The sequence below is a fragment of the Ixodes scapularis genome, unplaced genomic scaffold (genome assembly GCF_016920785.2).
Source record: "Ixodes scapularis isolate PalLabHiFi unplaced genomic scaffold, ASM1692078v2 PGA_scaffold5__190_contigs__length_132052651, whole genome shotgun sequence".
In the NCBI taxonomy this organism is placed as follows: domain Eukaryota; kingdom Metazoa; phylum Arthropoda; class Arachnida; order Ixodida; family Ixodidae; genus Ixodes; species Ixodes scapularis.
Genome location: NW_024609880.1, coordinates 114,767,552 through 114,782,597, shown reverse-complemented (window position 1 = coordinate 114,782,597; position 15,046 = coordinate 114,767,552). Strand labels below are relative to the sequence as shown.

General features: G+C 46.6%; 1 protein-coding gene across 1 annotated transcript; it reads right to left on the bottom strand.

Annotated features, from left to right (window-relative positions):
- Positions 1-158: 158 nt before the first annotated feature.
- On the bottom strand, positions 159-5,473 carry LOC120843086 (juvenile hormone acid O-methyltransferase-like). The gene is made up of 4 exons (XM_040214312.1): positions 5,413-5,473; positions 4,742-5,253; positions 3,102-3,249; positions 159-292 (listed from the first exon to the last, which is right to left on the bottom strand). Exons 1-4 carry the CDS (start codon positions 5,471-5,473, stop codon positions 159-161), a joined length of 855 nt encoding a protein of 284 aa, XP_040070246.1.
- Positions 5,474-15,046: the final 9,573 nt, after the last annotated feature.

The following is a 15,046-nucleotide window of genomic DNA, read 5'->3' as shown; positions in this document are numbered from 1 at the left end:
TCTAGGCAAAATGATTATAAGCGAACGTATGAGCAAATTATTGGAGGTCAGAACGCTTGGTTGGCTTGGGGCTATCATTGATGATATGGGTCGTCCTCTGTTTTCTCAAGTCGTTTGTGAGATTCCGGCCTACGGGTAGCCTGGACCATGATGGTGTTCTAAGAAAATTTGAAGTCGACGCCGCCGTCGTTGGGAAGCAACTTGACCGCCAGTGCGATGCAGTCCTGGATGAATTCTTCCCTCTTCTCTTGGGGAACTCGTAGAAGGAATGGTGAGGTTGCAATGATCATATCTGTACCAATATACAGAGTCATATTTGTGGGTTTTACGGGCAAAACCAACGAGGAGCATCTCGGCTGGTTTGCTAGTGAATGCGACCACCTGGGCCGGTTTGCTGGTGAAGGGGGGTATCCCTCCCAGTGGCTAAAATAGCAGCAAGAGGAATTTCGAGGTCGCGTTACCGGCTCCGAGGGGAGAAGAAATTAGAGGTACAAAGCGTTCAGGAATATGGCCGTCTTAGGTTCGTCCTAGCATTAAATATTCAAATCCGATGTTGCACGCAGAAAGAGTGCGATAATTCAATTAAAGCAATGATGCGTGCGAGCTGGACAAGAATAGCGATAATATTACCTGGAAAGACGAACAAATAGGAGGAAGGACAAACACAAATCTCCAAACACAGCTAGGTGACTGTTGTGCTACTAAAAAAAATCCGCCTGGCCCTGGTATCGAACCAGGTAACTCCCTATTTCCGGTGGAGTGCTCCACCAACTGAACTAACCGGGAGTTAGACGTCATATAGCAAACAAGTTTCCACAGCTGCCACCAGTTTAACACTAACAAGGGTGAAAGGCCTCCATTTTAAGGTTATGATGATAATGCAACCAATCCAAAGGGGCAAGTGAGCTAGATAAAAGTAACGATAATAACCGCTGGCGAGGGTAACAGGGGGGACAAAGGACGAACACAAATCTTCAAACCCAGCTAGGTGACTGGTGCGCGACTGAAAAAATTCTCCTGGTTGAGGTATCGAATCAAAGACCTCTCCATTTGCGTTCGCTCTACTGACGTCTAACTCCTGGTTAGCTCCGTTGGTAGAGCGCACCACTGTAAATGGAGAAGTTCCTGGCTTGATACCAGGTGCAGGCGGATTTTTTCAATGATAATGTAGTCAGTGCGCAGGCGAGCTGGTGGGTGTTAACCATTTTGTTCTTAGCCCGAGACTGAGGCAGGAAAAGAGGAAAGTTTCAACGTAGAAGAAAATTGAACAGTCGAGGCCACGTCTCTAACACAGCTAAAGACAAGTTTATTTGGTCACCCTCTTATATACACTCCACGAACTTCACCACAGAACCTTCTCGACCTTCTCGACTTCACCACAGAACCTTGTTCTGTGGTGAAGTTCGTGGAGTGTGTATAAGAGGGTTACCAAATAAACTTGTCTTTAGCTGTCTTAGAGACGTGCCCCCGACTGTTCATTTTTCTTTTACTTTGAAACTTTCCTCTTTTCCTGCGTCAGGCTCGGGCTCAGAACAAAATGGAATTTTTTCTGTCGTACACCACTCACCTAGTTGTATTTAAAGATTTCTCTTTGTCCTTTGTCCACCATCTTCCCCTCTCCAGAGATCATTATCGTTCATCTCGTCCAGCTCGCTTGCCCCTTTGCATTAATTTCATTTTCATTATAAAATTAAATACAGGCCGTTTACCTTTCTCGGTATTAGACTCATGGCAGCTGATAAAGCCTTTTGCACTACTGACCTCTAAAGCCCGATTAGCTCAGTTGGTAGTTCGCTCCACTGCAAACGGAGTGGTCCCTGGTTCGATACAAGGACCAGGCGGAATTTTTCAGTGACGCACTATACTCCGCGACAACTTTCCTCGGCATTCCCGGGGAGAGGAGGAGAGCCAGCGCACAGCTTTATTCAGTGCTCAAAATGGGAGAGGGAACGCGTGCTTATACCTTCCACTGCATTCTCAAGAAAAGTTGTCGCGAAGTATAGTCACCTAGCGGTGTTGGTCCTTTGTTCCCCTTGTCCGCCTCTCCAGGGAATATTATCGTTATGGTTATGTTAGTCTTCAAATGTACGTGAAATGAGCCGCATTCTAACACTATAGGAGGACTGGTATACAAACTTATTTCCGGAAAAAGTAGTTTTAAGGGAGAATTATGGAAAATAACAGGCAAGGGGCTTATGTCTGCTGAGCGGAACATGCTAGAACGCTAGGTACTTTCTATTCATGGACCCTGTCACACGTGACCTCGAAATTGCTCCTGCGGCTATCTTAACACCAGGGGGAGATATCCGCATCCACCAGTGATTCGGTCAGGGAATATTTTGACATTCACCCGTAATCTTGGCTGCACGGCGAATTCTCCCAAATAAGCCTCCGTCAGATGCGCCAATATGCGAATCAAAGGACATTGTCTAGGCAACTCTAAATTGGCATGTTATTCAAAGAGGCACTGAGAAGGATATCAAACATTTGAATCATATAAGCGGGCCCTTTAGTTTTCAGTAAGACCCGGTAACGTAAGACCTTTAGTATTACAGATATTTTGTGGTTCGCAACTTTTTCCTTCGACACACTCCATCCGAAACGTTGAGTCTGCGTATTTCAAAGCTGGCCTGCATTTAAAGGGAAATAAATAAATAAATATATATATATATACAAACGAGTACTTGTTTTTTTAACTGCACTGACACCCAAAAATGCCACTTTGTTCAGTCTAGTGATGATTCTAAAATGAAATGCTACAATGTGTGTAGTTATTTTCCTGCCATGTTCTCGACGACTGTAGCGTCAATAAAATTGAATTGAACTGAAACTACATTTTTGAATGTGCGGAGCCATTCCTTGCTATTTCACTCCGCACTAATTTTACGATACGAATCCTGGCCGCGTTGAAGACGCTACATTAAACCTCGGCAGTCACTATGGCTTTGAGTCTATTCATTGAACTCATCGGACGCATCTCAAACTACATCATGAACCATCACGTGAGCCGCCATATTACATCACCAAATATGGACACGTATGCCTTGTAGTGCAGAGAAATCTTTACATTCGAAACATGCTTCGACTTCCAACTAACTTACGCTCAAGTTTTTCTCTGGTGGCCAAAATCCAGTCGGTCTCCATCAACTTGCATTGTGCCACGTGGAATCCTAAAGAGTGCAGAAGGTCTCTCAAAATGTCGGTCGGCTTCTCCCCAGTAGCATTTGTGAACGTATCTTCTTCGAAACCCTGTAAATAACATATCGACCACCATTGTCTTGTTCTATGTTTCTCTGCTTGGACTTGAATGGTTCGGACGTCGGAGTTTCATACGAGCCTAGCTCTTTCCCAACCATAAATTCTAATTGTAGAGTCGCACTGCACGCATACGAATGAAAGTGATCATGTTACTTAATGTAGTCAGTCATTTTTTAGGTAAGTTTAGAGTAGATTACTTGCTTTTAGAGCGGAGCTTTTATGCGCCCGTTTCCGTGTTTCACGGCGTTGCCGTCGGTGCAACCGAGCCGCTCTATTTAGCGGGAAATTGGTGTTGAGGTCACGTGACGTAAACTTTCCCGCTAAATCAAGCGGAGAAACTGAATTTGGTCACGGGTGACGTGAAAAGAAGTCATGTAACATAATTTTCCCCGCTAAATTTAGTGGCGAAACTAAATTAGTGTTCATATCATGTGGCGTCGATTTACCCGATAAATTTAGCGGGGAAATCGACGTCACGTAACCTCAACATCAATTCAATTTCCCCACTAAATTTAGCGGGGGAAAATGACGTCACTTGACTTTGTGTCACGTCACCCATCAACAAATTCAGTGGAAGGAGGAGAGGAGGAGGAAAGGAAGAGGAAGAGGGAAGGGGAAAGGAGGAGGAGTGCCTTCCCTCCCCTCCTCCTCGTTAAGAGCTGCGCTCTAGTTTCGCATTACAAAGATTTCTAAACATCTTTCTTTTTTTCTTTTTTTTTTTCTTAGTAATCTTTTTGAGTAGACATCCCGTTCTACGGCGTTCCTTCTCAGCACTGCGACAACTTCGCAGTGCCGAGAATATATATATATGGTATTCCACGTAATTCAAGAAAAGGTTTAAAATTTTTTGGTGCATTTTAGGAAGACGAATTCAAGCGAATGAGTTTGTTGATTGTGTGGAGCAAGTCGGGCTACCTTTTTTGTATTTTGCCCAATTAACTACTTAATCAAGATAAGCCAATTAACTTTTGAAATATTCAATATAGAGCAAAAGATCTAATCACAAATTTGTAGAGCGTCCTCAGAAATATTCAATAGACCGATCCCACCAAGCGTTCCACGCATGCGTGACCCCGCCATAACTGTAATTCGTAAGAGGCAGACGCCTGTTCACGCGACAGCTCATGCTGCCTCGTGGTCTGCTCGCGCAAACCTCCAGCAGGGTTGTCGCGCGTGCAGAAAGACTACAGCTCCCACGATGCATATCGGCAGCGGTGGCGTACTCAAACTAGCTGGTGAGATCGGCCTATTCAGCACTGGAAACGTGAATCGGCTGCCAAGACCGGCAATATTGGCTGGTAGCCGTAGCTGAGTACGTACGCTGAACGAGAACTGATTTCGAGCCGACAGTGACCTTCCACAGTTGCGTTGAAACATCGATTCACACCAACAAGATTGCTGGTCTTAGCAGCCTCTCGGTGCGCGTAAGTTCTGAGCACGCGCTGGGAACAGCTCGCTTAAATAATATATCAGCTCCACTTACCATGGTCACGTGTGTCCACTTCTCACTTTTCTTGATCGCCTGGAAGAGTGGACGCAGGTTAGAACTCGTTTGGAAAAGAAGAAACAATTCCCCATTATCAATCAGAAGCTCCCGCATGTTAGCCAACGCCAGGCGCTTGTTTCTGGTCCTCTCGAGATGGTAGAAAGAGAAGATCCTCCTGAAGCGGCCCCATGTCTTCAGGGCCTCTTCGACGTCTTTCTCAATGTCCATGACCTCGTAGAGGACGTCTCGTTCTGCGGCGTTTCTTCTCAGCACTTTGACGACTTCAATGGATGTTTCCGTCGCCACAACTACCCTATGGTGTCCTCCGAAAACCTTGACGATGCTCCGGGTGAGGTCTCCAGCGCCGGAACCAATGTCGAGAAACTGGTCCCAAAAGGTGGTCTCTTTTAGCTTCCCACGGAGAATGTCCTTGAAGGCCTTCTCGCAGTCACTCCTGAAGTAAGGTCGACGAGACGACATCCAGGGCGGGAGGGCCAGCTTTTGACCTCCTTAAAGGTCATCTTGAGTTAGAACGTTCTTTCGACGGATCCCTTGGCCCGCAGCTTGTCCAAACAGAGGATGATGTTGCTTTGTGGTTCTTGGCACACCGCACTCTCGAGTGTGACTTCTAGTTTGTTCGTTTAAAGCCGCAGCACGTCTCAGAATACCTGAGAATTTCCGCGATAGCGAGGTAGTTTTTAGGAACATCATCACCCACGGCAGCTGCATTGGCCGGCTGACGTAGAGGTCGGGTTCTATTAGTGAAACTTTGAATGAACACCAAACCAGTTTATAATAAAAGTCGAAGTGGTTCCGAAAGTACACACTCTGATTTGACCTAGATGTTGACGGCAGAGAGATACTCTGCTATGCAAGCGGCAGTGGGACGAATCTGGGTGTTTTCAAAAATTTGTTGTAATGACTGCTACAGATCTTCCACAGAGAGTAACCTCGGTGCAGGGCGAGAAATCTTTTGAAAAATACGAATGACTTCTTACTTGCTCTGAGCCTTGACTAATCACGCCCCTTCTTTTTCAGTCACATAGTGCATTGCATTGCATCTATCACATGCATCATTTTCAGGACTCTTCGAATCGCGTTCTATCGGCCATTGGCATGTCGATCCAAAAGAGCTTTCTTCTTCTTCTCTTAAAAGTGATGGCTCTTGGAGAGTCAGTCAGTAAACATTTTATTAGTGTATAAAGTGAGGTCTGCAGACCTGACTTTGCTCGATGCTTGATAGAACCTTTAGTGATTCTAATGGAACCATCTATCCTTGATCGTTGCCCTCACAATAGACAGGGGTCTCCAAATGTTCCGGCTAAGAAGTCCGGATTAAGGATCTGTCGCAGTCTCGAGGGCCAGAAAATCAACACTAAAAATGAATATATAAAGTATAAATAAACTCAAATAGGCATTTAAATATAAAATATAAAATAGAGCGGACATTTTAAAAACTAAGAAAGGTAAAAAACATGCATGCATGCTTTTTTTTAATTTGAGGCCTTGCTAATTATGACATCGCCAATAATTGTGACCCAGAACACTCACCAGGCGTAAAAGCTCATACGAACTTGGGCGTATTTACACGGGCCGGAAGAGTAATGAGAGCGGTCGATCTGATGATAACAATAGGCAATAGTTATGACACTGAGCACGAAGCACAACATATAACTTATTTTTCGCGGGCTCAATATTTGCGACTTTAGGTCCAAGCTGAAGTTTTGGAATAATTCGTGGGTTCTAATTTTCGCGACGCGGTGGGATCTCAATATATAATCCAATGTGTTTACATTTCTGGGCTTCTAGTTTACCCTAAAGTCCTCAGTGAGGCGAATACACCCTCCGTAACTCGCCGGTTACAAAATCTGGGTTTGGACTTACCTTGCTGATCGCTGTGAGGCAACCCACTCCGTAGTCCGCTGCTCTGGCGGCTACGGCCGGGTCCGTCCGTTAACTGCCGTTAGGCTTCAGTGGGCGGGAGGCCACACCGAACACAGGGATACCGTGCAACATGTTCATTTGACTTGCGCCACACGCTTTGCCCGTAGACGGTACAAAAAAAAAAGACGTTTACAACTTCCTGTAACGCCGATTTAGAGCGCAGCTCTTGAGGAGGAGGAGGGAAGCGTACTGAGGGAAGGGTATTCCCCTCCTCCTCATCCGTACCCTCTCCTCCTCCCCTTCTCCTCCTTTCACGCGCGAAACGCGCGTCCTAAAGCGACGTTTCGGCGGGGTGCCGAAACGTCACGCGACGTTTCAGCACCGGCCCATAATGCACCGCGCGGTTACGCCGTCGCCGACGCCGCTCAAACCGGAAACGGCCGCCTAAGAGAGGCGATTTAAACGAGGAAAAAGGTTTGGCGCTGCCTTAACTGACAGGATCACGAAAAGGGGTAGCAGTAAAACAACATGGATGCTCCGTCGAATGTAGCTCCACAGCCAAGAGCCCCTTCCACTCGTAGTGCCGGGCTTATGTAGCTTGCGGGAAATGGACTCGCCCGGGGAGGCCGGTAGTAGCTAGAGGTGACGGTGTACAATAAATTATATAGCGCGGAACCCGCGTTTTGGTGCAGTTTTTATTCTTTTTTCGTTATCTTTGTATCATTTTTGGTGCTTTTAGTGCACGTCGGCGCGACAAAATTTCTTTCATTCTTACGTACGCTTCTTTTTTGTTTTCTTGGTAACAGCGGGCTGCGGGGCAGTCTTCACTCGAAAGACCGCAGCACCGCGGCCATCCTCGGGCTGGCCGGAACGCCTCCGGGACCTCGGTTTGGAGACCACTGCAATAGACCATGAGGATTATTATGATCATGGTTTGCGGCTGTTTCCTTTTAAACGGGCGGTTTCATGGTGCTTGGGACTTAGCCTGTGGGGTTAAGATGACCACTATTTGTCCACCAATGTTCCATTTCCTCTTGGCGATTCCCACCCCCAATTGTCTCCACGCTCTGTTGGCGCATGGCGTATAGTTCAGCACCTTAGTTACTGTTGCCTTCGCCGATAGAGGCTGAGACTGCATTGTTCCTGAGCAGTCTAAAAGCCCAGCCCCTCCGCCAGAGCGCACTCCCGGGTCATCTGCTGTGGAGTTCCTGTATAGGCTCCCTACGGGAGCCAGAGGTGCGCGCTCATCCCCGTAGCGCTGTCTTTCCTGCACGGCATGTTGATCCTGCTCCTCACGTGACTGAATTCGGCGAAGAACGGCGCCGCGCGTTCGAGGCGCGCGGCACGCTCGAAAGCAGGGGAACGTCCTGTCGGGGCGCGTGCAACGTCTACTTTCCTGCACGGCATTTGATCCGCATCCTCACGTGATCGGATCTCGGCGAATAGCGGCGCGGCGGCACGTAGAAAAAAGACGCAATACTGGCTCAGGTAGGGAGCCTATTCAAGAACTTTAATCTGCTGTAAAGCCCCTTCATGTTTCAAAAATAGCGTAAGGTTCGTCTATGCACGAGGCACGTGCCACGTGCAGCCCTTGGGAAAATCATGGCGGCACAGCGCAGCACTGAACTAGATTTCAAACACCATGAATTTCCCAGAAGTGGCGCGTGGCACGTGCCTCGAGCATTTCTACAATAATGAATGGCGCCACGTTTACCGGGATAGAGGGGCTTTAATCTGCTGCAGAGCCGTAGATTGCACCGCAAGGTGGCGCAATATACGGTTACTCTATAGTCTGCTGTAAAGTAACTGTGCTCTGCCTTGCCTAGCAGAGTACCGAAATGGCACTTCCCGGGCGGCCATGTTGGATCCAATGCCGCACTACGGGAAGCTACCGTCGCTTCTGCAAAAGCCCCAGATGCGCGAGCTCCGCGATCATCCTCCGTGGCGTCTTCTTCTCAGACTTGGAAAACATGTTTTAAAACATCACTCGCATTATAAAACAACACTGTTGTACTGCATCCAGCAGCTAAACATAATGGTGAATGGTCATGGAGCCTTCCAGTTCATTCTACTTTAGTGTAGGATGTATATTTCGCAAACGCAAACCGAGAAACATGAACCGCCCGAAACTCGGCGCCTGCAAGGTCGCTTTCCTGTACGAATATCGGTACTAGCTCGGTCCACGAAATCGCTCTCTCCACCAATACAGAGTTGGTGGCGAAAGAAAAAAAAAACGCGATACCCTGGCTTTGCAAGCGGAGCCTATGCGGTTAGTCTAATCTGCTGCAAAGCCCCTCCATCCCGGGAAAAGTGGCGCCATTCATTGTTGTAGAAATGTTCGGGACACGTGCCGCGCCACTTCTGGGAAGAACATGGCGTCTGAAATCTAGCTCAGTGCTGTGGTGCTGCGCTGTGCCGCCGTGATCTTCCCAAGGGCTACGCCTTGCACGTGCCTCCTGCATCGACGCACCCTTGCGCTGGTGCAGCCGGTTGCAATCCGGCGCACGACAGTATGATGTTCCGAGGGATTTCGTCTGCTCCACCGCATACTAGACACACTGATTATTATATCGTCTTGTTCAAGCGTCATTATATCGTCTGGTTCAAGAAGGGCCATCCTGATGGTGCGAAGGCATGTTGCACAAATACTGTGCAAGTTAACATATGTAACGTAGTAGACTCGTTAGCATTCTCCGCCAGGTCAGATAGAAGACTAAAAAACTACACGAAAGAGCCATGCCGCGAACTGGCGCTGTTTCCTAGAGGCCGATGACGTGGCGGCATTCCAATGAAGCTTCACAGACCGCCAACCTGGCGCAATCTTGATCTCTGTTCATTCGTTTTAAAATGAGTTGTCTTGACTTTTCTGCCTGCAGTCAAAAAACTATAGTCTCCACTAATGCTTTTGTGCTGCCGCCACAACATAGTTCATATGCAAACAAAAAAATGAGAGCCAAATTTCGTTTTCGCGCCCCTTTAAGGTCCAGCGTGGCCGCCTCATTCTCGCATATCCATAGAAGTCTCTTGAGATCCTCGACCCTTACGCATTCGATACAATGTCATTAGCGTAGGTGAGACCCGGTAGCATCCATCTCACCTCTGATCCTCCTTTTATATCTGTTATTGAAAATCCAAGCTTTGACTGGATCAGGCGCTCCTGCAATCCAGACGCATATAGAACATGTAGAGAGGGATGGGGAGAGGGGGCATCCCTATCGAAGACCTCTCGTTACGATGACCAGCAAGGATTCGAACCCACCTTCTTGTTGCCACCTTTGAATATGAAACAGAGCAATAAACTTACATGAAAACCGGGAACATTTAACCAAAAATCAATGTTATGTATGCATTACAAACATAATACCTAATCAAGACATGCAGCACTGCAGTCCTTTCACCATTCTAAAAAATATCTAAAAATATGCATAACACAAAAAGGGATATGATTTACACCAAGCAAGATAATGGGCCATAGAACCAAGGTTTCAACAATACAAAGAGTATAAGAGGCGACGCAAAAGTAACCGGAATGAGTTCCAAGAGGGTGGGGGCGTTCGTACTACCAGCTTCCGCCTAGCAGCGCTTAGCGGCACCCTTTCCGAGTCAGTTTACATACCGCCGCCGTCTGCTGAGGATCTAGCGGCATGTTGTGATTTTTTTCCCCAAGCGCTTCGAAATCATTCCTCGTTTTTTGCAATGTCTGATTTGGAGGACGTTCCACATTCACAAAACGATTTCCTTTCAAGACTGTTGTGTTAGCATAGGGACAAGAACACAACCATTCCTTCCCGAGCCCAGACAAAGAGTGTTCTTTACTTCGTCGTCCTCTAGCAGCCCCCCCCCCCCCCCCCCCCCCCACCTCCGGCACGCGATAACGCGCGTAACCTAACTTACTGAACACCTCCCCCATTTGGTCGGTTGGTGGATAGTATTACAAGTTCAATGTATTCACCGGCTTCACTGTCCGTCCACTTCTAGTGACAGTCAGACCTTGTGGCCCACTAGGAGCTGCTGGTATGTCTGGTAGGGGCTGTACCCTGTCACTGGTAGCCGGAACCCCAGAAGAGGTTGGAGTCGACGGTACCAGATGGAATCTATTGCACCTTACCATCCCACGGTCCTTTTTCACCTGGTAGGAGCGAGTTGGACCTGCTTGAGACTGCACCATTCCGCTTGTCCTCTGGTCAATTATCCAGACGGTTGTCCGCTTTGCAGAGGTTTCAACGGACGTGCGGAATGTCTCGTGTCGAAGTTACGTTTCTGTTTCTCCTTCATACCAGCGTGCAGAAAAAAGTGACACGGGGCGACGTCCGGTGAATACGGGAGGTGGAGAAGCGGTGTCGTGCCATTTATGCTCAAAAATTGTGGCACTGATACGGCAGTGTGTGCTGGGACATTGCTGTGATGCAACTACCACTGCACTTTAAAGGCTTAAAAAAAAGCAGTCCACTTGTACGCTTTTATCGAAAGAAGAAGAAATATCGTGATAGAGGTCCATCAACTGAGTATCGCACGATAAACCATTTCGAAAGCCATGCTGATAAGGAATAAAAAAGTTGTTTCCGTCGAGATGTTTTATCAAGTGACTGCAGATTATATACTCCAAACCTTTCGAGCACATACAAAAAAGAAAGATTAGTCTGTTATTTTTTACACTCTTCTTTTATCACTGTTATGAGCTGGAACAACATGCTCTGTTTTCCATTTATTTGGCAGTTTTCCACGAGACAACAAAACGAACTATCAAATGGAATGAACAAAAAACTAAAGAAATACCGGAACACTCTTAATATACGGCAAGGTAGTCCTCCAGGCCCAGTAGCCTTGTGCACATCAATTTTCTTGAGTCAATTAAGAATTCCATCCTGACAAAGTTTGATATCCAACATACTGTCGTTTAGACGTGCGGGAGTATGAGGAAGGTGACCCGCTATAGGTGGCGAAAATACGGATTCATAATAGCAATTATACAGGCTTGCTTTGTTAGCATTACGATCTACTAACCGTTCTGAATCACTGATACATAGAATGCCTGTCCCATCATTTTTTTTATTTTTTTTAGCTTCCTGCCTATCTCCGAAATTCCTTCGGGTTATGTTTTAACTTGTCATCAAGACAAGAAATAAACTTATTTTTAAAGTGTGACACTTTACTTTTGGAAGGCGCTGTCAGCTCCTTTAGGCGGAACAGGGAGCTCCGTTTTCCATTTCGGCTATATTTTCGTACACACACCTTTTCTTCTTAATGATTGTTCGTAATTTTCAATTCATCCATGGCTTTTCATCTCGTTCTCTATCGCTGAAATTTTTTAGAGGTAATATGAAAGTCAATTGGAGCTTTCAATTTAGTTTTGAACATATCCCATAGTGTTTTCACATCATAGTGATAATTGGATTCTTTAAAATAAGGGAAATAATCAAAGGGTTCGTCTGCTACCGCCGAGTAGTTATACCTTGATCGTAGAAATAAACTTTTCTCGACTTGTTCGTACTGTTATTTCCTTTGTGCATATTATTTTTCCAAGTACTACTTCTGATCGCTGATACCAGTAAGAGCTAAAATAGATGATATAATCGAAAGTTCGTACCTAAAGATCGGGTCCGGCGTGCTGTTTCTTTTATAGTCTAAGCGTGTAGGAAATTTGGCGTGTTGGTATCAGGAAACGCTAAAAAAAAAGTCAGTGAACGTAATGTAAGGCGTGGATAAGGTTGTACAATTTGGCAAACCTTGAACCCAGTTAATATTTGTATAGTTGATCTCCCTCCAGCACAAGGTAGTTATAAGAAATTGTTGAAAGTGCGTTTGATAAACAAAGAATTCATTCGTCTCTAGATGCAGGCGGTCTGTGGAAAGATCCAACAGTAAGGAATTCACCATTTCGAAGCGCCCCCCTGCACCACACAGATTCAAACAGAAATCGAGAAAAGTCCATGGCTGTACTTTGCATACTGTCATTAATCAACAAGGCATGTGGTTGGGCTAGTTGGTGGTACACACTTTTAAATTTGGTGCGAACAGCTAAAAAAAAGACGTAGGACCAGGACGAAGAAACACACAGACAGGGCGCTGTCTGTGTGTTTCTTTGACACGAATACGCCGCCACCATGCCCATTCCTTTTCCCGTCGATCAACACCATAGTCAGGGGGAAAAACATTTGTTTTACTGATTGAGTCGTCAAGCCATGACCATGAGCCAAATGCAGTGCCGTGCCTTGTCACATTGATAAGCGCCGCAAAGGCATCGATTTTATTTTTTATGCAACGACAATTCACGAGGACTGCCTCAAGTTTGTTCACAGCTGTGGTCTTCTTAAACGCGATCCGGGAAGTTTGAACTGGTTGCTTCATTATTGTTTTTTTTTTCTTTTACGCTCTGGTTAATGTGGTCATAGTATAATGTTGTGTTGCCCATAATTAGTTTGTTGTAGCGTAGTTGAAAATGCCTGTTTTTGTGTCCTGGCAAATTCCAGAAGCTAGTTTCTTTTATGTCGCACGTTTTAAGACCCAATTCGTTTCTAATAGATATTCCGCTATCTTTAAGCTAAGACGTCAGGGATAGTATACTTCGTTTTGTTTTAAACGAGGAAAGATTTACAATGATTGGCCTGCATTTTTCTTCTCTGAATCTGCCCAGACAATGAACGCGTTCCGCATGTGAATTATCAAGTTTGATGCCGAGCACAGTATCGCGCAGCTGCAGAACCTTTTTTTCTGACATTGCCCAAGTTTCATTATCCCCCTCGAGAATGCCACAGAAGATAAGATTATTTCTCCGGGAGTGTTTTTCAATGTCATCATGACTGTCTGCCAACTTGTTCAAATGCTCAGTAAGTGCCGTCGATGAAACTTGTATCTGCAGCACAATTTCAGTTCGGGCTGTAGTTTCCTCTGCGCTTCCAACATCGGCAGCACGAAGTATCTTCGAAGGCAGACCAAGGGGACGGCGGACCACAGCGTCCCAGGTCAGTTCATGCTTCCCGTAGAGAGCGCAGCCGCGTCGGTCGATCTCTCCCGCTCTCGTTTTCCCGATTTACGACGGCTCGGGCCCGCCTGACCGCCCTCCCCACTGCCGCAGTCGACGCTGACCGTCCTCCTTATCGTATTTTTCCTTCATTATATCCCTTCGACTTTTTTTTACCTATCTTTATTTTGTTATTTTCCGTCCCAAGATCTTCTGGAATATCAAATTTCAATATATCCAGAAGAAAAAGAGAGAGAGAGAAAGAGAGAAAAGGGGGGGGGGGGGGCGAAGGACGAAGAAAGAATACGCGAAAAGCTTCACTAATTTACGGTCGGTCCCAAGGGGAGCCGGTAGGGCTACCGCCTTTCGTCTAGTGCACCCTTTGTGGATCTCTGTTTTTTCCAAGAATGTCTCTTCTTTTTTAATGCTTTAACCCTTACGTCACTGTCGCGATTGTTTGTTTGCTTGATTTTTCCTTAATTAACGTGGTTTTGGAAGTGTGCGCCCTTCACGCTTTAAATTTGGGACACTCAATATATTTTTTTTTTCTTCGCGTTTGGGTGGCTCCGCCGTCGTACAGAGAGAAAAAAACGTGACACGCTTCGCATGCACGGTGGATAGGGCGGTCGGTGGTGGCGTTTTCAAGCGCAGCCGATCGTTGTTTCGCAATTTTTAGCGTAACCGCGTCCATTGAGTAGGCGCCTCAAAACAAAGGACACCACCCTTTAACCAGCTAATGTGCGAGCCGGAAACATTTGAAAGTGAATGACTACGTCATATCCGGTCGCCGATTCGGCCATGCAGCCTGCAAAACGCGTCCGTAAGGGTATTCACACGAGGGAGAAACCCCGGGGATTTCTCCCCGGCACGCGCGCATCACGAGATGAAAACGCGAGGCTTTTGCACATCCCAAAGCCTGTCGTTTTCGTCGTGGGATGCGCGTGCCGGGGAGAAATCCCCGGGATTTCTCCCTCGTGTGAATACCCCTTAAAGGGCTGTCAGCCTTTTACGGCACTGAGCCCAGCAATTTAAACATATTGATATGTTTCGAATTTTAGCGCGCACACCGACTGCATGTGTCTGTTTACGGGTGAGCTTCCGAAGTTGCAAACAATACCACGCTGTGCAAGAACACGCCTTGCACTGGCCACAATAGCTTCTGCTTAGAAGCGTGACCAGCTATACTCCGTTCAGCCTTGTGCTGAGACTAGAATGGCTTCCGCAGTGCTTGGTTGCGCGTGCCTGCGCGTTCACACTTGCGTTGGCAAGGGCTGGAGGCGGAGCTTTAGTCTCAGCTTAAGGGTGAACGGAAATCCGCGCCAGATTGAGCCGCCATAGCCGACCTTCTCTTGTCTTTACCGAGATGACGAGCCACTGAAGCGACCGTTGACGAGACTCCACGAAGGCCTATGCTGGGGAGAAAGACACAGTAAAAGTTAAACTGGCAATAACCTGTC